Source organism: Agelaius phoeniceus, chromosome 1 (genome assembly GCF_051311805.1).
Source record: "Agelaius phoeniceus isolate bAgePho1 chromosome 1, bAgePho1.hap1, whole genome shotgun sequence".
In the NCBI taxonomy this organism is placed as follows: domain Eukaryota; kingdom Metazoa; phylum Chordata; class Aves; order Passeriformes; family Icteridae; genus Agelaius; species Agelaius phoeniceus.
This window is the reverse complement of record NC_135265.1, coordinates 62,758,025-62,784,442: the sequence shown is the minus strand read 5'-3', so window position 1 is coordinate 62,784,442 and position 26,418 is coordinate 62,758,025. Positions and strand designations below refer to the sequence as shown.

General features: G+C 36.5%; 1 protein-coding gene and 1 long non-coding RNA gene across 3 annotated transcripts in view; both read left to right on the top strand.

The window, feature by feature from the left end:
• Positions 1-26,418, top strand: part of CDKAL1 (CDKAL1 threonylcarbamoyladenosine tRNA methylthiotransferase) — a 378,544-nt gene that overhangs the window by 289,563 nt on the left and 62,563 nt on the right. Inside the window, exon 13 of one of the 2 annotated variants that reach the window (XM_054642274.2) lies at positions 1,026-1,088. The exons of the other annotated variant lie outside the window; for it this stretch is intronic. Coding sequence (XP_054498249.1) covers positions 1,026-1,088 — 63 coding nt within the window. The remainder of the gene's footprint in view (positions 1-1,025; positions 1,089-26,418) is intronic. 2 annotated transcript variants of the gene reach the window in all.
• LOC143694351 (uncharacterized) lies at positions 6,623-8,746 on the top strand. Its single transcript, XR_013182775.1, has 2 exons — positions 6,623-7,063; positions 7,789-8,746. It is a non-coding gene; the product is annotated as an uncharacterized LOC143694351 (long non-coding RNA).

The following is a 26,418-nucleotide window of genomic DNA, read 5'->3' as shown; positions in this document are numbered from 1 at the left end:
TAAAGAAAGAAAATACATAGTTCATGTTGCATGATCAAAAGTTACTAAATTGCCCTATAGTTTCCAGAAGTTAAAATAAATTCTGCAGTCATGCAGCTGTGTATGTAGCTCCTAGCATGCTGGAAACATAAAGAGATCTTTCCAGCTTAACTGTAAAACTACTTTCACAGAAACAATGGCTAAATAAGACACTGGTACAGACTGCAAGCAAGGAGTTCTTGCAGTTGTCTCCCCTTTACACATTTTCTAACATGCAATGATTTGCATTCCCCAGCTATGAGATAAGTAAACAGTGATTTTGACATAATAAAACTTTGAACTCATTTGTGACTCATCCCTGCATTAAAGACAAAGGATGTTTTTCTCCTCTTCCTGCCTATAGGATACAGCTGAGAAATTCTATTTAACATCAGCTGAAATTACTGAAAGCTCTTTGGCTAAATTCAGGAGTTGGATAAGCAGGTTTTGTCTTTGAACTATACTCTGAACAGAACAAATTTTTTTTTCCCTGTGCCTTGGCATTAAATGAGATATCACCTATTAATTTTCCACAATCAAAGCAGTGAGAATATTAGCATCAAAAGAAATTGACAAATAATAAATGATTCTTCTTCAAACTGACTTCCTTTACACCTGGTCTTCTATAAGGCAATACTGCATGTACATGCTAGAATAGTAGACAAGTCTTTACAAGATTGTAGCCTGATCTCTCAGTTTTATTATCTGTATTCTAAAATATTATTTATGATATATTGTGAATTGTTTACACATTCCACTGAGGTTCCACAGATAAATGTTTATTATTTATTAAGGATATTTTCCTTAATATTGTTAATATATATGTTAATTATTTCCTGTAATATTTAATATCCTTAATCTGCATACACTACCCTTCATAACTACAGTTTCATTAACAAAGTGGGGAGAGAATGTGTTTGTACCTGCATACAGCTTTTTAATCAGTAGCTTCTCTCTTTCTCCTTTAACTTTTCTAATATGGCTTATTTATTAATAATCCTTTACAGAAGAAACAGAGAACGAAGGATCTGTCCCAGCTGTTTCATTCATACAACCCATATGATCATAAGGTAAGAAAAAAATATACTATCTCAGTTTGTTGTTAAGAAAAATTCCAAACATTTGTGGTAACTATATTTCTTGTTTGATGCAAAATTGAGGAGAAATGATAAAATTGAAATTGCTGAGCATGTTACTTAAATTCTGCTGTCACATAAATGTTTCTTTGTTTCTTTAAGCCAAGCTTGAAAAGGTGCATTTTCTGATTGGTGAAACCAGTGACTCGCATTAACCTCGTAGAAGTATAATTTATAGACTGGCATTAAATCCTGCAAAGTGACTGCATGTGGTATTGGATTCCCCTCTTTTTTTTCCTCTGTGTTTAGGAACTGTGTTACCCTAGAGTATGTTGCTTAGCCTGTTGTGTCAATTAGGCCCTGAGATACATGATACTAATGAATTATCTATTGATCACAAAAGCATCATTCAAAGAGGCTGCTGGGTGAACAGCAGTGGTGGTTGTCTTGGGGAAGAAATAGAAACACGCATCATTAGAACTTGTTTGTAACATCTAGGGGAAAAAAGAGGGGCCTTTCTCATTGCAATGTGAAATTAAAAAAAATATAAAGTTGTTACAAGAAGATTTTGGAGACCCGAGAGACAGAGATCACAGTATTTCTGTGCTATAGCTATGTCATGGGGTTCTTCTGGATGTTATGCAGAAGAGAGCATTAAGCAGCAGACTGAAGGAATTTTGAGTAAGTTTTAAAATATTTTCATGGTGTTCCTCCTATCTCTGATGCCTCTGTGGGCATATTCTTGTAACAAGTGCACAAAACCCTTTAAAAATTTGTCAGCAGTATGAGATGTCTGTCTTTGCTGCTTCTGTTTTGAGAAATGTGAGTGATTTTGCAAGTATCCATTAAAACAAAGAAAGATTTGAAACATTTCTGTTGTTGTTGTTGTTGTTGTTGTTGTTTAGACATTGCAAAGGAAAGTTCTGAACTCTATCTCTTCTTTTCCTGGCCATTTACCAAACATATTGGAAAAAACAGCTAGGTTTTATATTTGGGAGAAGGTGGCAGAAGTATGTATGTGCATCTATCTCTTTGTAGGAACACATGCACATATGCAACATATGTGTAACTACACATATGTCAATGAGAAACACAGTGTGTAAATGAATGGATTAAATTTATCAGGCAGGTTGTTGCTGGGAGAGTTCTGTAGTTACCGGCCACTTGAAAATTTAGTTTAAAAATACATTGTAAAACAGCAGTTATATTCCATAGCTTTAATAATTTCAAGTTAAATTCATCTCTGCTTAGTACTTCTTTTATAAATAGTCTCACATTATTTACGAAGATTGGTGAAGCTGATATTAATGGCCTGTGAAAATGGCCTTAATGGAGAAACATGAAGAATAAAGGAAACTAGTGTGATAAGATTTTGAATGGGATTGTTGCTCCTTCGAATTGAAACATTTTAAGGTAAATGTAATAGTAAGTCAATTAAGATCTAATAAGGAGATGCAACTGGTGAACAAGAAACTTTGATATTCCTCTCCATGCCTTAATTCTCCTGTACAAAACACTTTTTATTCATAGTACAAGGAAATTCCATTATTCTTTTATTAGCACTTTTAATGGAACTTGGCCATTTGTAACTCCTGCTGTCTTCCTGCTCATATCCTTTGTGGCATTATATCAAAGTATTCTCAAATGATTTTGGCTGCAGTTGTGAGGACTTCTGCACTCTTTACAAATTAGTCATCACACAATGTGGAATGGAATATAAATGCTTAAATGTATTCGCTTTTGATCTTTGTTTTAGGACCTTTAATATATTATTAAAAGTAGTACAATTGTTTGATGGGTGATTTTTATACCTCCACTCTTTTGTTGCTTCCAAGCATATTCTGTATATATCTGAGAGTACAAGTGCAGGGGAAAGGACAAGTGAAAGTTTGTATTAAAGTTATGCCCTTTCCATATTTTCCATTTGACAGTGAAGGTTTTCCTTCTCCTAACTACTTCCTATTTGTAGGCTGCAACAAGTTCACTGCAGATTTCTTGCTCTGTGCTTTTAATTTCCACCTCAGCTTCCAATTTCACGAGTGTTGCAGTCTAGGGGAGGGCTTTTAATTTTTGTATTAAATCTAACATTAGTTGGGAATACAGTTATTTCTACTGGAGGTGTGTATTAGCTTTGCTCTAGTTCTATTTTGTTTGATTTACATGGCCAAAGGATTTGAGGGCAGGGCAGGGGCACATGTTGTTTGCTATTTTGTAGATCATTTTCAGGAAGTGTAAAAAGAAGATTTGATAATGACTTTGTGAAAGAGTTGGTGATGCAGGATCATGGCATGAGTGATTGGAATTAGTGGCTTCCAGGATTATTTCTTTCTTGATTAAACAATTTTTCTCTGAGAACCTTTCTAAAATAGATAAGAAGAAAAACTTAAGGGTAAGTTTGTGCTTAGTAGTAGTAGTTAAAACAGATGTGAAAATCTCATTAACTACAGTGGCTTAAACAAGACTTGCTACAAAGATTTGACAGTACTTCATCTTTTTAGGATGAGATATCTCACAGTAAGGAGAAAAATTAATCAGAACATCAGAAAGTGTTCATTCTTCCATGCTTGCATTTCACTCACTAAACCAGAAAGTGATATTTTGATGAAGTAGCTATACTAACCTTACTAACCTTGTTACTATTTATGCATGGTCAGGAGGCCAATAGCTCTTAGAAACAGTAACTGTCCCCCTGAAAATGTTACCTCAATATATATTTTCCAATCTAGTGTAACTTACAGCATCCTGAAAGACATTTAAATGCCTGTGGGTCTTCATTCCCAGATGAAAACCAAGGACTTTTATAGATGTGGAAACAAGGATTTACTTTCCCTTCCACTTCCAGGTGTTGAGTTTTATCTTTTATCCAATGAGGCCTTAATTCAGCAGCAGAGGAGGCAGAGCTTTCAAATTCCTCCTGCAGAAGGAATGGAAAAGAAGGAGAGATACTCTGCTGGTATCAGGAGAGAATTAGCTGAGCTCCTGTATTCTTTAATTCCTAAACAAGTGTAAATTACCATCTAGTTGCCCTTCTCATTATTCAGATAAAACCATTCAACAGCAAATCTCAAAAATTGCCCATTATATACTTCTCCTATCCAGGCAGATTTGATCCTTCTCTCTTTTACCTAGTGTAACTGAAATGCTTTACAGAGCCTCTGACTATAGAACCTGCAGGTCTTTCAGATACTGTGCCACAGACAAAGCTCATTTTAGCCATTTCTGCATCAGTCTTTAATGCCTAGCAAATATATTGAATTCTTCATGTCAGGCACATAAAAAGAACTGCCTTTTCTCAGTTTTTTCTTTTGTTGTTCTTAAAATAAGTATCTTCTAAAATTCTTTCTTTTCAGAACTAAATAATTAGTTAGTTCTTTTCTGAACTAACTTAGGAAATGCTGAGCAATATCTCGTTCCAGGTGCGTGATTGCCATTTATTCAAACTTATTTCAGCTGGCATGTGTAAAAATACATAGCACTGTGTTTTTAGATTAAGCCATTCCTTGTTCTGAAGTACTTGCTTTTCCATGTTTATGTAGAGTAAAAATATGTATGGTCTGGCTTTCTTGAGAGTTGAGTTCTGATTGCTGTGTATCTTTTCTCTAGTTAGCCATAGAGCAGCACTTCCAGTTTTAAATACAGTTAATCTTTTTCTAGGACCATCAGAAAAAGATTATAAAATTGACATCCTCATAAAGCTTTACCAACAACAACTTTAATGTTTTAAAATGTAAAAGCAGGTAGTTGAGAAGCTGTATTCTGCCAGTTTCCTGCAAGCTCACTTAATTCACTTAATGAAAGATTATGTTTGCACACAAGTAATTTCTGTTGAATGTTTTGTGTGTGTACGCTGTGAGGTTTCACTTTTCACACAGTAAGAATTTTATTCTGTCTGAAGTAGATATTTAGCTCAGAAATAATGGAATTTGAGCTCTCTCTGAAATTACACTTGCTCTTTAAAATTTGTGAGCCAGTTGTTTTTAAAGCTGGTAAAGTAGCTGTTATAATAGTTTACCTGGTGAAGACAACAGGTTTTAAGCTTAATAGGAGTTTCAGGATCCAGTATGCACCTAATGGCCAAATTCAGAAGTGCAGAGCCCTAGTTCCATTTCTTTTTGTCAGATGAGTTTAAGCATTCAGTCTAGCCCTGGAGTGATTGTTTAAAACGATAATCCTCAATTTTTGCTCCGCAGAAGAACGTTTTTACATGTTGTAATCACAGTATATCAGAACTACTACACATTTTGCTGCCTTGCTTTCTTGGGAGGGTACCCGGGGATACCTTAGGGCATGTCCGTACACGCCTCTGGCAGCACGGGGCTGTTACACTGAGAAATCCCCTGGGAGTTGTGCTTAAAACTCAGCTCCTTCTTTGCTTCTGCCTTTTGCAGCCTGAATCTCTTGCTGTACAACATATATGAATAAATATATGAAAAAATAAGGTCATGTCTTATAGCTTTAGAGATTTATTTTAGCATATACTGTGTCCAGCCCAGTAAGAAGTATAGTCAACACTCATATGATTTGAAGAGTTTTTTGAGAGATTTTCTCCCAAAATGAAGGTGTGCTCAGGATTAAAAAAAATGGTTGCTATTTCAAAATGTGCTGTAATTGATGAAATTCTGCTAAAATAGTTGTAAAATCTTTAAGCCTCATGCTTCTAATGGTCTTTAATAATGTATTCTGGAAATGTTAAAACATGCAAAAGAGCAAAATCCCGTAGACAATGCCTGTGTGTTTGGCAAGTTATATGGACCAATGTGTTGTGATACACAATTAAGTGACAGAAAATATTTTCTTGGTTTTTTGAGGATTTTTTTTGTCAGCTCTTAGCCTCATAAGCAATTTTGGGAAGCAGGGAGTTATGTCCTGTTGTCTTTGATAAGGGTAGATATGTGCATAATTCACTCAAGGAACATTAATGACAAGATTATAACAAGGCTATGCTTAAGGTACTAATGGCTGCTGCTACTTAAAAGACCTATGATGTTTTCAAGCAATTATTTCAATAGTACACAGACCTTATGCTTAATGGAAAATAAATAATCGAGTGTCAGTTTCCTTAAACTGAGACTTCTTCTGCTGCATTCCTTAGCTCTCCTGGACAGTTGACATTTTATGTCAGAAATTTTTCAAAAATTAACATTGAAATAGGCTGTAAGTAATGAGGGGGTGAAACTATTTTCACAGTGAAGCAGGCAGGGGCCACTATGAAACAGGTGGGATGTCTTCTGGCTCTGCCTTAGGAGGCATATCTGTATGCTCCAAGTGGTTTTCATTGACAATAACACAGCATATTAATCATGGCCATGCCCAGGGCTGTGGCATTGTTTAGGAATCATGGGCACCTGTGTGAAACATAAAATATTGGAAAGCAAGTGTAAAGTACCAGGTGAAGGGTGAGGGTTTGGAGTCAGCTGGCTTCTGATAAAAAAAACCTGTTAAGTCCTGCATTCCTTCCACCTCTGTGCTGTTCTGGTGGTCTCTGGGAAAAATAGACTGTGGCAGGAGAATGGAGGGTGTGGTGGTGGCACTGAGAACCAGCAAAACTGTCTTCACCAAGATGAGGACTCTTTATCTCAACAGCAGAAACAGGGGGAGATGGGAAGTCAATCACTTAAGTTGGGACTAGTTTTCCTACTGATAAGCTGCTTTCTTTCATTTTTCTCCCATGTACCAGGACTCCTTCACAAATAAGCCAATTTGAACAAAAGAAATTCTGATGTCTATTGAATGAAGCCACTCTAACTAAAATGCCTGATGTTGGCTAACTTTCTAATGGCAGGCATCACCACACTACTCTTGTTAATTAGACCCTAAAACTATTTTTTTGAAGATGCGTCTGCACTGTGGACAACGTGTTTCATAAGAGGACATTTAAATCGTCATCTTGGACACCTGTAGAGTTGGAAGTATTGCTGTGGGAGTAGCTGAGTAGGACTAAAATGTAGTTGCAACACTAAACGTGGCAGGTGAGATTAACATCTTTCTGTGTTCATAGTTCCAGATCTCTCAGACTTGGACATCTTATATGTTTGCTGCTGTCATCTTCAAAAGCTACTGGCATTAGGAAGTGGTTTGTTTTACATGTGAAGCATGGCATTTAGCATGTTTACGTAAACCAAATTTGGATGATTTTTGGAGGCTGGAAATGGGAAATTACAGAACTGCTGAAACCACAAGCAATTCTTATTGTTTTTCATAAGGACAGTAATGCTTCTCAATTATTAACTGTGTTTTGTAAGATGTGTGGTGGGAATACTGTGAATGTGTAGGTTTTACTTTTGAGCCAGAAAAAAAGAAAGCAGTTTTGTGGTACTCTGTCAGCCTTCAGATTTTTTTGGTAATTACTTGGATATATGATCCTGGAAAATAACAAAAATCCTTTTAACCTGCTTTTCATTTATTCCAGGAACAGCATTGTACTAAATTGTAAAGCAACTGTGAGGTTGCAATGCCTGTGATATAAGCCATGATCTGAATTTTCTAAAGGAGGTGCTCTGAATTGTTGTTTTGTAAGATGAAAAGGTTTTTTAGGTTATTGCTCAAAAGGGCCAGAGCCTTTTGCTATCTCCTGCCTTGAAATAGATTTTGGGTTTAATTTAAAATCTCAGATGTCAGATATGACCGCTTTTTATGGAAATACTCTTATTGTAACCTACATCCATTCTTCTCTGTTCTCTTCTCTCTTGTTCAGAGCTGCTGTTTGGAGGAGGTTACATAAAGCTGTTTTGTGCTCTTGATATGATGTGAGGCTTCAAAGAAGACTACTGAAAGAGAAAAGCAATTTCTATTTGGAAGAGCCATGCAGTGGCCTCCTGCTAATGGCACACTTGAGCATTACTTGATGATAGTGAAGAAAATCTAATTGTCTCAAAAGCTCCTGCTTATTCTTGACTTAACTCTAAGCTACATTTAAGTTTGTGCCATCTGTAACATGGAGTGAGCTAATACAGAGATAGTTTAGAAAGGGCTGTTCATACACCAGGAACTGTTTCAGGGTTTGTAGAGAATAGGCAAAGAAACAAGGCAAGCACTGCAACAAAAAAGCTTTCTTCTCCATTGTATATGCTGTAGAAAAATACATATTTGCTCTGTCTTAATTCGGTAGCTGAAGTGTTGTGATTAAAGAATTGCAGTCTTATTTGAAGTGCACATTGCATCCAGAAAATCATGAAACAAAGAACCCAATTCCTGAATTTGTTGCTCTAAAACCAATGCTTTCTTGGTTGGTTTTGTTTTACACAAAACCTAGACTATATGCAGACAAGTATATACATTATTAGTAGATATGATTAATATTTTGGTTAAATCCATATTTAATGCTAGTAACTTTTGCTGTAGTTGGACATTTAAAGCATCTAACCTTGTCTGATGCTAACTGAATTGTTTGGGATTGTTACCTCTATTCCAGAACAGAGGCTTTTCCTGTTTTAGGATAGAGAGGTGTTTTTTCTATCTTTTTTAAATGGCCTTTCAAAAAATTGTTTAACAGTAGTCTGTTAAATCATGTTTGTATCTATACACAAAGGTGTACCTGTGCTATATGTTGATGTTTGTACTTAGGTGTTGAACAAGGTTTCACAGATGTATTACTGAAATATCTTCATTAGTGATCTTGACAACAGTTTTAATAAATGAACTCATGAAATCCACATATATCCTTCACCCCATGTAAAACCACTTTTCCAGTTAAACAGTTTTAAAATAGTGGTTATTTACTTCACAGTTTTTCTCCTTGGTACAGCTTGTAAATGCTACCTGGTACAGTAGATTGCCTGAAATAAAGATATTCTACTCCAAAAGATATTGAAACATAAAATGAGACAAGTTTTACAGTGACATTAAATACATGCCATATCAGCTTAAGGAAAACAAATTCTTTGATGCCCATTAATCCTCTTGTTATTTTCTGGAGAAAGACATTACCTTTTGCTTCATGTCTTGTATCATTTATATGCCTTGTCCATCATTGATTGATCTGATACTGAGACAAAAAATACAAAAAAGAAGGGTCTTAGGGTTTTTCAAATTAGTTGCTGGAAAACCTTGGCATCACAAAAAATAAACAGGCTTGACCCTGCTACAGTTTTTTAAAGCTCCCTTCAGTCTTGTGTTAGCATCAAAATCACATCAAAATGTGATGGAGTGTATAACTAGCCATGGGCATTTCAAGTTCAGGTATCTTTCCTTCTCTATTCCTTAAGACCACATTTGACCTTTTCCTCTCTGGCTTTGCAGTTTGTAGTGGATTGGATTTCCTAGTTATCTCCCACTTTTTCCCATTTCCAACCCCTCCCTTTTTCTTTATTTTATTGCCCTTTCTCCCCTCAAAAAATAAAAGGGTTTTTCCTTTATGTAGTCTACCTTCTTTCTTTTGCTTTCTTTCTTTCTTTCTAATTATTCTTTCTTTAATATCTTCTTCAGGTACTAACATTACATTCTTGCTCTTTTTTGTTCACCTGCCCTTCTGTTTTTCTTGATTATTTTCCTCTTTATGGAGCCACTTAGCTGTACTTTGCCATGGCATTGAAGTGGCTGTGGGAGGGGAAGGCATCAGTGCATCAAATATAGCAGTGCATGAGCACAGTGTTGTGGAAACCCATCCACAGAGGTGGTAGTACAGCTCCCCATTATTCAAACTTTGCTATTGATCTAAGTATTCATATGACCAAGCTCTTGGACTTGCCTGCATTTATTTAAGCACCGAAGTTTTGGGAACTTCACTGGTAGATTTGATAACTGTGCTTATGTTTAGATCCCCATCTTCTCACTGGAAATCTGTGTACTGTAATTAATTTGACATAGTATTTAAAATTTTAGATGTTAATCAAATAGGCATCAGTACTTCTATTACTGGAATATTTTGAGTAGTCTTCTGGTACCTGAAATCTTGGGTAGATTTTTACTTTATTCCATGTAGTGAGGATATTCCATTTCTTTTTCTTCTTAATTATTCCTGTGTAAAATCATGTTTTATTGACCCTTTGACATAAAGTTGTGAAGGAGGTGTGGATTTTTTGGCTTTTTGTCTGAAAATAAGGTATAATTTTCTGCACAGACTTGCATATATGCACATACACACATCTACAAAACCCCATAATTAACAAAACCTTTGATTTGAGATTGATTCCAAGTATCATCCAGAAACAATCTGGTATATTTTGCATAAATCATGCTAGGATAGGATCACATTTTTCCCCATTTGGAATAAGTCAGTGCTGGCTACTTATTCCATCTTCTGCTGTAATTTAAACTCTTGGAACTTGAGACGCTCCATTAATTTTTATTTTGTTATAATTTCCTCTCTGCACTATATTCCACTTAAAAGCATGAAGAGAGGTTAGTTATACAGTTGAAAAGAGAAGTCTCAGTAAAGTGGCTGTGTAAAACAGTAGATATAATTTGGGCATTAGATTGCTCTACACAGGAAACTAATTTTCCTGCTGTCTCTCCATGCAGTGCAGTTTGGCCACTGTCAGTGTGAGCTCAAGAGCTCAGCTTTGAAGGGCAGCTGGAGGAGGAGTCTCAGAATCTAACAGCAAAACCACATGGATTTTCCATGCATAATCTAGGTGATTGTCCTAGCTGTGTGTGAAATTCAGGGCTCTCTCAGACATGCTCTTAGTGATTTTGCACTCAGTGTGCCTCTGTTGGAGGGAAACTCTTGTGATCTTAGGGGACAAAAAGTGGTTGTATTTAGATATAATTAGACAAGCATCCTGTGGCTTCTACAAATTGCTCAGCCTTCCCAAGAATTGTGGGATGAGTGCTGGATGATGTCAGTTTTCTCACATGTATACACTATATATGTTTACAGCAAAATTGGCAACATTAGGTTAAATGTCTCAGATACTAACATTTACTTCTTGTGTGAATTACAGTAGGCTTGAAAGGCTTTCAAACCTTGGGCAAGGAGGGAGAATCTGAGTAAATAGACTTTTCAATTCAGCCTGCAGTGTGAACATGCAAGGGAGGTTTGGGTTCCAGTTCAGGGTGAAAGAAGCATCTTAAACACACAGTTAATTTCAGCGTACTTGAGCTTTAGTGCATCAGGAGGAGGGAGTGGTGCTGGTCAGTAGGAAGAGAGGTACAAACCTGGATTTTATTATAAGTGTACCTTAACAAAGCCTTTTTCATTCTTTTAATATGACATCTTAATTTCCTTTATATAAATTTTTCTTCTGATATTTTAAGAACATAGGAGACTTTTCATCCAAAAAACTGTACCCATCCATAGAGGGATAAAAGAAACTATACATCCTTACATGCATTTTTTGAGGGAAAGGCTCCAGTATGAGACGCTTGCATGGCGCCATCTTCTCTAGAACTTTCTATAAGTTCAAATTTTGATGAGATTCCAGCATCCAAAAACCATCTTTCCAAGACACTGTAGATTCTTCCTGTAATTCTGGAAACTGCCTCTCTTTGATTTGCATTAAGTGAAGTATAAATGGTTGTATAAAGGGCTAATGATTAATTTAAGGTTGGGTATCTCGTGATCATCAGAATAAATATGGGGGGGGGGGGTAATCTCCTTAGAGGAACAAAGGCATTACAGTTTCTTCTTGATATTCACAGTACTACTGAAAGCAAGTAAGCAAATTTTGTAATACTACTGAAAGCAAGTAAGAAGTTAATCTTGAAGGATGACATTTAGTTTATATAAATGCTGCTCTAGTCATGTTTAATTTTTCTTCCTCCCATTTCTCATGCAATCATGACAGTCATACCTAGTCTCCAAGCCTTATAGAAAAAGAGATGGATATGTAGGTAGTTTATGCAGGTCTTTAAAAGAGAATGTGATATTTATTTTTTCACAAAATATATTTCTATAAAATTTGATATATTCTCTTATGTGACACACGTGAGAGAAGTGTTGTGATAAAACACTTCATGCTGCAAATACAAGCAGTCATGCTAACAAGTCCTTTATTTCATACTGCCTTGCTAGTTCCAGGTAAAAGCACCTATATGTTATTACTGCTGCTCATTTGTGCATCTCCTTTAATATTGATAGCATCATTTGTGAAGTTTGTGTATGGTACGGCGAATTATACTTCTTCATGCCTTTTATTTTTACAGGCTGATTTTTTAAGTACTAGGCCTGCTTGGTACAAACCTTACAAGATGTGAGCCACCACTGTTTTCCATTGCAAACCCCACCTTGTTTTCTGTATAACATTTGCAGAAAATGTGTAATAGAAAGCTAAAAACATGAACCATTTGTAAGTCCTGTGTGGGAAGAGATATTAAATACCAATTCACGTGTCAGACAGACAGTGGCAGCTGCTTTGTTTATGTATGGCACGATCCCATATTAAATCAAATGGCAAGTGCACAGTTTGACAGGTACTGTCATCAGTGCAAACATTAAACTCATTAAAGGCATTGCTTTTAATTTTTTATTTAAAGTGCATATATTTGGCTTGCAGAGCCTTTCCCAGTCAGAGTCTACAGCAGCAAGTAGTAATTCTACTTTTTTTTTTTTTTTTTTTTGCCTAACAAAGCCTGCTGTGTTTGTGGCTGTTCCTTAGGGGCAGTGCCATGATGTTTATGGCACTGCACATCGTGCATTAGGATCTGTGACCAGAAATTCCATTTGAGAGCACATCGCTCAGGATAGCACACAGTGGTCTTTTCATTTTGATTGATGGCTCTGGTTTTGCACCATCTGGCTTCTGATAGGCTGCATTAATCATATTCTGAATGATGAAAATTTCGACAGGATTTTTTTAATGCTGTATGTTGAAAAGTGCATGATTGTATGTGCTTGTGTATTTAATTCCTATAAGTTCCAGTCATGCAAAAGAGTGCAATAAGCCTCTCATGCAGATTGAGTTGCATAGGTCTCAAAATAAATTTCTGTTTATGAATGCCCATATTTTGATTTTACTCTTAGTTTTAACTTTATTTCATTTTGCTTTCTATAATCTGTTTACAGTCACTGAGTCACTGCCTTATGGGGAGTTTTTTTGCTATTATATTTGGTTCAGAACAATGGACTTGTCCAAAGTGTTTGAATTGCATCTCAGGTGTTTTAGGTAAATCTTAAAATTTTTTTCTGCTGCTTTTTTTATACACTGAAGTTCCTTATTTCTCTATAAACATAGCATGAGCTCTAAGAATCACAGAATATTCTGAGTTGATAGGGACCCACAAGGACCATAGAGTCCAACTCTTAAGTGAAGGGCCTGTACGGGGATTGAACCTGCACTTCTGGTGTTTTTAGCACCACGGTCTGGAACAGACTATCAGTTTTAAATTCTGTATGTATAGAACATCTTAAAATGGTTATATTTAAATTCACATCCTAAGGAAAAAATAATAATCTGAATTATAGATACAATATATAAAAGTTGGTAATTGGCCATATTTGAAAACTTCTGAGAGAGTTTGACAATAGTGGATTTAGGGTATTGTATCAGTGGATTAGCAAAATAAGATCTCCCAATATAGAACTAAGCAGCCAACATGCAGTTGTTCAGTGTTCCAGATTTTATTTGGTATTCTAATTTACAAGTAAAGCATTATCTGTGAACCTTCTCATTAGGCTGCTTTCATTCTGTTATAGTTTACAATTTAACTTAATGGGAAGATTTGGCCTGTCTTATATAATCTGTGACATTGAAGCAATGAGCTAGTTGTTAGCTTTCAGAATGTGCTCAATCTTTACCATTTAAAGTTTCAAAGACCTCAGGATGAGAACCTGCCCTGAATTCCCTTGCACCTATGGATCTAACACTCCATGAAATGATGGATGGACAGCAGTGCTTTATACTCTTAATAAGAAATCAAGTGAGCGCAGTCGCTCTGTCCCTAAATCCAACATTTGCTGGTCCCACTGGAGTGGCTTTCTGAGGTGTGCCTCTCTTCCTCTCCAGTCAAATGCTGTGTAAGTATTGCAGCCCCCAATTTTTCATTCACAGCTATGAATTGAATTATTGTGGGGGTTTTGTTTCATGTTTTAATTTTTTAGTCCTATTTTCTTTCATTTTTCCTCTTGTAGTCTCGTTCGCAGAGCTTGCAGGTACTCTGGTATCTTATCTATATGCACACACACACACATACTTTTCCCTCTGCTTTCCATGTGAAAATAATATCTTTAGGTATGGAAGAATTCCATATATAACTTAGCAGGAAGGTTCAGCAACATTCATCCACAGCATCAACTATAGCAAAATTTCCTGTTCTAATTTTATTTCTGCCAGGCTTGATGATGTGTCTCTGTAGAGCAGACAAGGTTTCTTTTTAGATATCTGGCATGAATTCTTTTAATTTAAAACTATTCTTAGGGTTCAAGCTAACAGCATGTTAGAACGTTGTTTGACATACAGTAAGAAACAGTTTTTGAGGAAGATTTTAGAAAATTCAATCACTGTATTTCATAAAGCTTTCTAAGGTCTAGCACTATGCAGATGCTGAGAGCACCCTGTCTCACATTTGCTCATTTCCATTTTTCTGCAAAACTACTTTTTCTGTTGTCTCCCTCTAACGCGTTCATGTATTCATGTACATTTATTTTAAAAACAAGTCCTGTCTGGTTTTTTTATAGTTTCACAGCTTTTTAGAATACACATATGGGGTTGAGAGAACCATAATTCACCATTAATGTGTGTTAAATTAAGTATGGATGCTGAAAATTAGGATGAAGAAAACCTGCCTAATCATTATTACAAAAGCACCATCTTCATTCCCTTGACAAGGTGTATGTTAAAAAAATCTTCATGGCCACACTTCTGACCAAACTGTGCCCAGTGTTGAATTACAGTTCTCTAATAAATCAGCAAGTGATCTTGAGAAATTTTGCTGTGGCCTCCCAGATGCAGAACTCCCACCTTATTTTGCCTGAATCATTGTAATTAAAGTTCACCTCAGAGACATTATGGAAGTAAAAAGTTAAAGTCTTCCCAAAAGGCATTATCTTCTCCTAAGCTGTTCATAAAAGCCTGGATCCTCAAGCTCAGAAGAGGCCTTCAGTATGTATACAGCTCCCTGGTGTTCTCATTACCCATCTTCCAGTTTGGAATAGCAGCATCACTGTACATACACAGCACACATACACAGAGCACATCACCAAACACACACAGCACAGCAGCACACCACACTTGTGGAAGCTGGAGCCACCCAACACACTCTTGATAATGAAGGTCTGCAAAAGGACAGTTGCTCATATCAGCATTCTGAAAAGGGTCCTCTGAGCTTTGTCAGGTATGAGCAAGATATTCTGTGTTACAGAATACAAGATGTTCTCCATTATACTTCAAAACATGGAGGGAAAGGTAAAATATATATGGCAGTGTCTTCCTGAGAATGAAAAAACATTGCTATTGTCATTCAAACACTGGGGTGTAGTGTAAAAGGGTGAGATCAGGGCCTGCAGGATGGTTGATAGAAATCCCTAACAGGTAAAACGTTTTTATGGTAGATCTCCTTTGATCTCCTTCCAAGTTTGTACATGCCACCTTAGGAAAGCAGCCCACAACAACTTGTCATACAGATTACTGGTGTTTTCAACTTTCAGTAAGCAGCTCAATATGCAGAAACATTGTATTACCATATTTTCTGAAATGCAAGGCCTGCCTTTTCAGATGAACAGCTCCAGTCAATCTTATCTTAGTCCATGCAGGTTTAATGAATTAGCTTCCTGATGTCAGTGCAGTCAATTAATTCTGTGTTTCTGTAGTCATGCTGCCTGGGCTCTTATGGCCACTGTGGTTTTTGAAACAAAAAATTTTCAGTAGGGAGGATGGAGGAATTTGAATTTTGAGTTTTATTTTTGGGTTGAATTTTTGTTACATTCTTTCTTAGCTTTATTGTCACTCCCTGCGTTGAAAGAAATGTAAGGAGTAAATAAATACTCTAAAATCTGTTCAATTTATCTGCTTCTGTATACATTCTGTATCTGTATACATATTCCATTCTTTATATAGCTTTCCAGTAACAAATCAGCAAGTAGGATGACTTTTAATGAACTCCTTTCCAGGAATATTTAATATACTATATCTGGTTTTGCTTTTGCTCTGGTTATTAACAAATTTGTATCAGAAGCTAATGTAAATTTATTTGGGGATGTTTGGATTTGGAAAATAGATACCATTGGTACTTATTTTTAAAATTTCTGTACTTTTTAATTTAAAAATCCACAGCATTTGAATGAATTCATATGGGGAAAGTACACATGCAAATATTTTATAATTTATTACAAAGGATTCCTTCTTCCTTGAAACTACATACAGGTTTTTGGTGCTTTTAAACTAACTCCTTTATAAATACTGTCTTTGAGTACTTCCTTTTCTTGAGGTGTGTGTAGTTTTAAGGAGGGGGAAGCTCTGTATGGGTTGGATTCTGAGGGTGTGTAGCATAGGAGAAATGGTTGACAACTGTGCACGCTGTGCAAGCTCCGTGTGTCTGGTAAGAAATTGGGTCTGTACATCAAAACATTTTGGGGAAGTATGGAAAGCAAAACTACTTACTGTAAAACCTTTGTAATGCCTCACATCTAAATCAAAGTAATGCAGTTATTTATATTGAAATAGGATCATGTTATTGCCAAGAAAGCTATTTTGTCTTTAGTGGTAAATAATATGCCGTGTATCACATACATACGCGTCATTTCTGTGGCGAATGCTCTCCAAACTATCTTTAGAAAGAGCTCTGCTGGGCCTTGGTTTTGGTTTTTTTTTTTTTTAACCTGATTCTGAGAACATAATTTCACAAAAAAAGAAAACTCAGAGCCAATGAGAGGAGAAAGTTAATTGCCAGTATCTGCCTGTGTATTGTTGTGGAAGTTGTGATTTTTGAGGAACAGTCTCCTCTTTCACAATCTTTCAAAATCCCAGTTCCACAGATATACTTGAAATTAGGTATCAGCATATTTTATTCTGGAAAATAAGATAGCTTTTGATTCTAAGCTAAAGCCTATAAATCATCCAGAATCAAAAATTGCTAGCAGCTTATTTGTGGGGGCAAAAGGAATTTGCATCTCATAGGAAAAATAACAGGCATGTGGGGATGTATGAGTGTATGGAGAAAAATTGGCTGACATGTACTTATGTGTCTAAGTCAAATACCAGTCCAAAGTTATTGTTCTGCCTTATTTCCTCAGCAGTGAACAACAAAGTGACAACTGCTGTAGTACTCAGGCACCATCTGTCTTGTGAACCCTGCCATTCTGTTCTTGCCTGAATATGATAAATTTTACCTTATTTTCCCAAGAAAATAAAAATAGTATTTAATCTACAGTTCAAAAGCTGGATCAGTTCCAAGTGAGGCCCTGTTAGGAGTGATATCCCTTGTCTCTGGGGGTGTAAATTTGGGCTTACACCTAACTGTGTGTATATAAATATTGCAGATTTATTGCTGCTTGTGCTGTGCTATGCCACAAATGCAAGTCTGTATACAAACACGCTATATAACAACAGATCTTTTTAACAATCATAGTAATTTGTATCCACAATCAAGTAATTATTTTACATCTACATTTTAAAGGTGTTCTAATGTTCAGGGAGCAGGGGAAGGGATTAAGGTGGATTTCTGTTTGATTTTGTATTTTAAACACTTTGCTGGTGGTATGTTGTGAGCAGTGTCTTTTAGGTATTTTTTTAATATTAATTTCAGCATGGTGAGATTTGAAATTACTTTAGATTTAAAAATTAAATTTTAATTTTAATTTCAGCATGGTGAGATTATCTATTACTGGATAATTTTTCAAATGCAACCTTCCCATTTTCTTCCGTAAGAAGAAAATGGGAAGGTTGCATTTTCTTCTTCTTCTTTTCTTCATTTAGGGAGGATTTTTTTCCCAGAATTCCTAGTGAAATAGTGTTTATGTGACTCTTACTGCTGCTTTTTCCCCTGCCAAACATTTTCATCATCTTCAGTTGTGTTAAGGTGTAACTGTACTCGTGATCTCAGCCTGTGAATTATTATGCTGCACCACTTGCACAGTTAAATTGGACAGCAGCAGAAGTACCTGAAAGCCAGCTGGCTCCATGCACAGCTTTGTCCTACGAGGAGCCTAATGAATAGGCACTTAAAAATTGTAACCAAAGATCTGCACATGTCTCTGCAGAAACTTGAAGCACCTGCTTTATTTTTTAATTTAAGTGTTTTTATAAAGTCTGCATAATCATAATCTTTCAGAGATACAGGATCTCCAGCATAAATTAAAAATTATACTGTGCCTTGAGAAAAGGTGACCTCATGTAAAAGACTAAATTATTTTCAAACACTCTATTTTAAGAATGTGATATCCACACTGCAAGCATTTGCAGTGAGCACGCATAATGAGAGTGGTGTGTGAAGCCATGAATCCCAATTGCTTGCAATTATGGACCAAATGACAGCAAACTGTATCTTAAAAACTGAGCCTAAGCTATCTTAGGAAATTAGAAAATGCAGCATAATTGTCTACATGACTTTTATCAGGTACTTGGAATTTTTTTTCTGGAAATTTTGTGAGTATATTTTCATCCTGAAAATGTCTGTTTGGAATCATTATTATTCTTACACAAGTGAAAGAAATCCTTTATTTTTTCTGTAAATATAAAAATATTGTAAGAATTTAATACAGGAAATGGTGAGGGAGCAGATTGTTTTGAAGGATAAAAAGATGTCTTCTCAGAGGTGATTTTCTTGCTCTGCATGCTCAGTTGTGTATCTACAATAGGTGCTGTTCCCAGTGGAACAGGGAGGGTGAGAGAGAGGTGGAGATGGTGCACGGCTCTTTCCGGATATCCAAAAGAAGGTTTGACAGTGATCAGCTGGGAAAAAGAGCTACTTTTATAAAATAGAATTAAAAGGGATAGAGATAATGAGTATGTCTTTTGGCCCTTCAGTGATGAGAACCCCACATTCATGCACCATGGGGCAGAGCTCAGCTGTTTTTTCACAGCATGCTGCACACATCCTGACCATGGAAAAGTTTCCCTCTGGGGTCCAGAAAAAATTGCTCCTTGAATACAATTGGATCTCCTGTTCTAAAAAACCACAAAAGGGTATTGCTTTCTTTAAAGTTTTTCTTTTAAAAGTAGAGTAGAACTTGTGCCTGTGTATGTTATATGTTTTCTCTGCTCTCACTGAAATATCCCAGGTACAGGAAACATAGAAAAAAGTTCTAATGATGAAAGGAGTAATGGTGCAAATGCCATCAGTTAAACATTTAAATTAAAAAAATTTTAGTCAATGGCCCCTCTCCTCAAAAAGTGATGGGAATGAGGAAATGCCCTTGTAAATGGTGTGCCTCATATAAACACTGTTTATGAATACCAAGGTGAATGTGCCTTCAGATATACCTCAGGAGACTTACGTATGAGAAAAACAGCAAGTGAAGAAACAAATGCTTAAGGAAAGAAAAAACAGTCCTACCAGACTCACTGTCTGCTTCACTTGGAGGAAAGACATAAATTTTGTTTACCATATAACAGTGAAAAATGTTTGATGAATGTAGTAACTGTAAAACTTTCATTGTTCCCTCAGCTAAAACAAACAGAATGTGTAATTAGTTGGCTGCTTCTGCCTAATCCTAAATCCCAAGAATTTTTGAATCATTGTCTACCTGTTTTTTACAGTCATATTTCAGTTGTTGCAAATCATTTCCATGTTTGTGTGCACCAGACCTCTCAAAGCAGGAGAGAACAGTTAACACTGCCCTGGCATGCTGCTCTTAGATAGTTAAAGGGGAGCTTCCTGCTTGTGTTTCATTGACTTAAAGCCATACCAGTGATTTTCAAATGTTTATAGTATTTTTTTTCACAGCCTTCAACTTTGTACATTTGGTTTTATAGATGAATCTCAGTACTAATTTTGTTTTGTGGGGGTTTTTTTTATTATTTATTCTTGCTTGATGAGGCAATTAATCTATTTAAACTTGTATCTTCTGAAGTAAAATTTACTTCCAATTAGCTGTAGTATACAAGGTTAAAATGCTTTGGGTTTATATTTGCAAGGTCAAATTAAATAAAAAGCTGTTTGTGGATGCACAGTAAATTATTGATTTTATTTCTGCATCAGAATGAGAGAAAGTTTGGATTAGAATTAATATAAACTATAATTTTGCTTTATCCTGAAAGACTCTTGAATGAGACAGTACATTTACAGATATTGCTTGGGATTTTTGTCTTTTTAGATAAAACTTCATGAAAGTCTTTTTTTCCTCTTCTTGTACCTTTTTGTCCAAGTTTAACTGTTGTATGTTTTAATGAGTAGCTGGACATCTGCTGCCTCAGAAAAGCCCAAGGTAGTTCACTGGCCTTTCATAAACCTCATGCAGAGAATATTAGAACACATTGTTTTCCCAAACGCAGTGTCATGGAAGAGGAAGTTCATTGAAGTCATCTATCAAATGTCAAATATGCAGGTCAAAGCAATAGTTCTCAGTTTGGTCACAGATGTCTGAAAAGCTCAGCTAAATGCCACTGTGGAGTTGCAGATCACACATAGAAAATGCATGCAGTAGTCCCACAATTTCCCTTCATTTCTACAGGAAGAGAATCTTGGACGCAGAATAGGGGAAGTCAATCAAAGCCAGTGAAGTTCATGTCTGTAGCACTGGTGTTAAATAAGCCTCATCCTGGTCCGGCTGTGTGCCTTGTGCTATTTTGAAAGACTCTCTGGGTAAAGATGACTTCAGAGTTTGTAGAGACTGTATGCAGAGGTTATGTCCTTTATTAGACAAATTGCTACTGTTAAAAAAATTCTCAGGCCGTTGGAAGCTCTTCTGTTGCTCCCAAATCTATCAGCTGATATTAATTTATTTTTAAAATGATAGTTCACCATATGAAGTTTACTGGTTTTGTATCCTCATATCATTAAGGCTATACCACCACTATTTTAAAATCAACAAAAGGATAGGTTATTTTCACCTGTTTTTTCCCCCCATAGCTTTATTTTCTGAGTCATCTTGGATTTCCTGAGCTGCCTTATAACTTAAGATGGCAGAACTGAATTTTCGGGGAACGGGGAGGGTTCTCTGATTCCTATATTGCGATCTCCTTATGAAGTAGCAAATTGCAACAAACACAATCAACTTCAGAACGCTGTGTAGCTTTATTTCTTTTTTCAATTGCTTTTTGTAGTAGTGCAAGGAAGAACTACTGCACTTGTGCCTGGCAAGATGGAAGAGAGGCAGTACAGAACTTGTGCAAGGCTGAGGTTGGGGAGTGGGTCAGAAGGTGGCATAACCAGAGGGAAACATTTAGAAGCAAGTGGAAACAGAAGCATTAACCAAACGAAGCATGTTAATTTGGTATTTTCTCAAAGGGATATTTGGATTATGTTTATTTGATTACTAATGTGATTTATAGATGTAACTGGCACTTTTTTCCTGACTGGAAGCGACTCTATCTCTTGTCATACCCAGCATCTCCTATAATCAAGTACAATTAAGCTGGGCTCAGATTTGCATATTTGAAGTTGTATGAGCTTATTCAAGCCAACAAAAAGAGGTCTGTCTTGCTAGGCTAGACCATTATTTGAGCTAATCTGCCTGCTTGTGTACAGTAATGTTTTGCATACGGCTCTAAGAGATATGTGCAGCTGGGTGGCATAGTTCTGAATTATTGGAATGATTCATGGCATTGGTTTCCTTGCAGTCACCTTCTTCCTTTTTTAACAAATGAATACAGCCTCAACTCAGTAGAAATCCAGCCTTTCTTTGCACTGCAGCAGAAGTATTGTTTGTTCTTTATAGCAAAGATCAAAGGATTTTTTCTTTTGTAAATAGCTGCAGGAACCACAGATCATAATTCATTGAAATTGCTTCCCCCCTTTTTTAATCTTAGAACTATACTGTTGTGGAGTATTTATTGTTTTACTATGGAATCTAGATGTCACTAGCTGCAGTTATGTTGATTCAGTATGGCCTTTTGTATATGTTTTTTCTGAGCTACAAATGATTGCATTTAATTAAAACACACACATTAGACCAGATGCTCCTTTAAATGGAAAAAAAACCTCATAATATGGGCAAGGAAGCCTCCCCATGTTTCTGTGCAGGGCACTTTCCTCCCAGGAAAATGCTTGGAATGGGAAAGGGTGGTATAAATACACAGGCGGTATTCTAAAACCTAAGAGGTACTAAAAATGCTTCCTTTGGTTTTAGCAGCCTCCTTCCAGACTTCTGTAAAAATGTCTGCTTCCCCTGGAGTGGGGTCTGTCTGTGCCAAGGAAGAATCCCAACACTGTTGTGCTGACAGCAGCCTTGTCATGGTGTCTGTTGAAGTAATAGATGCAGATAGTTGGAATATCATGCAAATAATCCTTATTTGTCATTCCTGGATGCCTCCTGCAGCCAGACATTTCTCTCCCCTTCACCATGCACATAGAGCGCATGTTCTGTAAATCCTTGTGGGCCTTCTAATTTCTCTGTTGCAGGTAAGGAAGGAAAAATTTAAGTTTTCCTTAGGATAAACTTCTTGCTTTGAATTCAGTTTCTGTGCTAAACCAGACATTTCTTCTGTCCAAACTTCCCCTATTTTATTTGCAGAAGGTATGCTTAAGGAAGGAATAAGAGAAATGCTTTTCCTCCCGCAGGTTATTCCCATGCTTTAGTGCCAATAATACCCTCCTACACTCCCATTTCATGTGGAATTAGCGTGTTGGCATTGGGTCAAGGAAGAAAGAAACTTTCAAATGGGGGTTGGTGGTAGCGGATGCAGTTTTTAAATAGTCTTCCTCCAGTTTGGAAAGGGTACTAGCATGTGCATTGGAGGATATGTACCAGCCTAGAAAACAGGTCTGTTATTTAAATCATATTGAAAAATATGGAAACAGCTTGGCTTCATTTATCTTTTCTCTTTCTTTGGAGTGGAAACCACATGTTTTATCTTAGGTGTGTTCTCTTACACTTGCCAACTTATGAAACTGTGAAGGTGAATGTTTAGGGTGATTATTTAGGATAACCAGTGCTTTACCTGGGTTTCAAAAGAGACTTTTTAGCAGACCACATGCAAAATATTTAAAAGGGGTTGGAGGAGGGACCTGTCCTTGAATATATATTACAAATATACGTGCTTTCCCCCTTGTTTACACAAATAATACACAGAGCTAACATAGCTCAATCTTTTGGTGGCCCGCACTCCTTGCAGGAGAGCAGTGAGAGTGAGAATCCCACAATTCTGTCTGCTGGAGGCTTCCCTTACGATTCCCATCTCTTTCATCTACCTCACCTTGAAAACTTCCTCTTACCCTGCTGGAGTAGAGGATAAGAGAGAAGAGGAAGAAAGAAGTGAGGCAATGGACACAAAATCCTGTACCAGAAGATTGCTTTCAAAAATGTATTGCTGGCTTCAAGGAGCCTGCAACCTCACTTTTGTCTCTCCAGCATTGGTCTCTCAAAAAAACTTGAGCCAATATGTTGCCATCCTTGCTGCTTTGCTTCCTGTATTAACAGTCTTTATTTGTTGCTGTCTGCATCCATCTAAAAAAGAAAGGGGCCTTACTTTTTTATGCATCCAGTTCTTGCAAGGCCCAAGAATGAAGCAAATTCATCAGCTATTCTTCCCTGTTGACTTGGTCAGGGCTTTTTCTACTAACAGTAAAACAATGAGGTGAATTCTTTAGAACTATTAAATTGTACATACACATGGACCAAGGTGTATTAACCAATACACCTTGGTCCATGTGTATCTAGGGCATTGTGTGTTTGTCTAAAATGATAGCAGTAATGTCCTACTGTGGGATTTAGTGTGGGATTTTGAATTAAGGTGGTTAATGATGGCATGGTTTTAATGTCCTTCCAATCATGTTTCTTAAAAGTTATATTGGCTTAGAGTTCAGACAGCCATTGGTTACTCAGTGCTTTCTGCTGCCCAAGATGACTTGAACCATGAGAGCTGAGTCAGATTTGCATGTTCTTTATCTTAAAGTCTTGCCCTGACTACAAAAAGTTATCATCCTAAGGTCTGAACTCAGTTCTTCCATGTTCTTTGTCAATAGATGTCAGCATGCAGAACACTGCAGTGGTAGATAAATCAAGTGCAAGGGACTGAAACAATCATATCATAAAATATTTTTTCTAAATAAAAAGGATTGATTCAATTGGTAAGAGAGCTGGTGCTGGAAGAGTCAAAGTCAGGCTTCCACACTGCAGTTAGGTTCAGGAAAAATGAATACTTTCAGAAATTATTTTGATAGTCAGCAGTACTGAACTGCTGTACAACAAGCCAAGAAATTCTTGAAGCTCTTCTTTTGTAACCTTTGGGCAAATGCTGTATAACTCTTATGCCTGGCACAGCTGCATTTGCAGATTCATGAAATCATGATTTTTTCTGAAGAATGCTAATGCTTTCTCACTTGCAGCATCAAAAGGGGCAGTTGTTTAATAGGTGAAATTTGCAAGTCAGGATAATATGCCTTTTTACCATTGTTGTCTTTTGATTGTTATTTCTGTTGCCTGTGTAATATGGGGCTGACAGTACAGACAGCAGGAACTCTCAATTAGCCTTGAGGTCAAGCATCTAGATTAAAAATCTTGACACATTCCTGTATTGTTTCACCCCAATCTTAAAAGGGTGTTCCTTTCTCATCTGTGTTTAGTACCTTGTTTCTTCTAGGAGACATATAAAGATAATTTTGTTTTACAGCCCTGTCAAATTTGTTCATGATGCCCCTAGAAGACTTCTTTCTTTGGGGTGCAAAGTATCATTTTATTAAGCTGTGTGCTTGGAAGGTAATTTTGTTGCTCTGTTAAACCAGTGAGAACTAGCCTTTCTACTGCTGTATGAAGTCACCCAGGACAATGATGGACAAAGCTTCATTCTGAGCAGATTTTAAAATGGTTGAGGTGATTAATGGACATCTGAAGGCCTGTGTTTAGTTTACTAAATATGTGTAAAATATTTTCTCACATCTCCATTCTGATATGTCTCAGTAAGTTTGAGTCTCCTGAGGTAGGTTTCTGCATCTAAGATTCTGCTTGCCCACCTGGTGGGTAAAGTAGCTTTGGCCTTTGTTTAGGATTCCCATGCTTTTTTTTTTCCCCATTACCACCATCCTCATAGCATGAGTGGCAATATGATTCTATGTTTATGACAGTGTATTTTCATTGTTTTTGGCAAACCTAGAATATAACAACACTGTGTGGGTTTGGGTTGTTTGTGTTTTTTTTAAGATCTGAGAAATTATGACCTCTTTCTTTAAAAAATATTGATTTTTTTAACCTGGTTACTAAAGTTTAACAGGGCATTTCAGCTGCTTGTTGAGTGAATTAATTGCGGGGTGAATGAATACTGCAGAGCAGATTACTGTTGTGGTTTGTCTGCCTTTTGAAAAAGAAGTGTTTCTGGAATGCATTAGAAAGCAGCAGGTATCTGTGAACATCACTGTTCAGCTTTGTAGCTCTCTCTAGTCCTTTATTGCCATATTCACACATGGAGAAAGTGCAGCACAGAACTTGGAATGACTTTCTGAAGGGAAAAACACTAAGGGAATTGCTCTGACACATGAAGGCTTTTCTTGGACAAAACCCCCCACATTCCAACAGGAATCCAACAGGATTCCAGCAGGATTTAAAGGAACTACACTGAGGGGATGAGTCCTTGTTTTGTATGTAGAAATGTGTTCTAATCACATCTTCCACAGGGTTTTTTCCCATTATTCTATTGCAATGTAGTGTTAATGATTGAAATACTACATGATTTACCCATGTGTGCTCTCTCACTTGTTGGCACCTTTTTGATGGGTTTTTTGTTTGTTGTTTGTTTTTTTGTAAAGGATATAAAGAATTAATCTGCTCTCAGGAAATACCTGAATAACCAGTGTTCCAAAATACTTATTTTATGAGAGTTACAGGAGGAATTTAAGATGTTATATATGGGATTGATTTGATATGATACAAAGTCTGGAAGGATCAGAACATTGCTAGTACCATTATTTTCATAAAACGCTTCTCATATTTTTAAGAAAATCTGTTCAATTAATTTATTCTTCTTGTGTAAGGTCATCTAGACAGGTCTGTTAAATTTAATAGCTGTTTCATGATTAAGGGAGAATAGGAAGTTCTTAATTGAGGAACAGATAAAAAGCAAACTAATTAACTCCAAATGCATTTCTTTAGCAGTATCCAAACAGCCATTTCCAAGATGAACTTGGGTTACTCATCTTTTGAGCTTTTAATCATATTTTTAGATTGCATTTTTACACCATCTCTACTACAAAAATGACTGTAATTTCTGTCACAGTTGGAAGCATCAGTTAATAAATGTTTTTGATTTTGATCTAGGGAGGTGTTTGAATTGAGGGGGAAAATATTCTCAAACTAATTGGGTTAATTTGCAGCAGATTGAGAGTGAGTGCAGTGGAAATGGTTTACTCCTATTTCTACCTG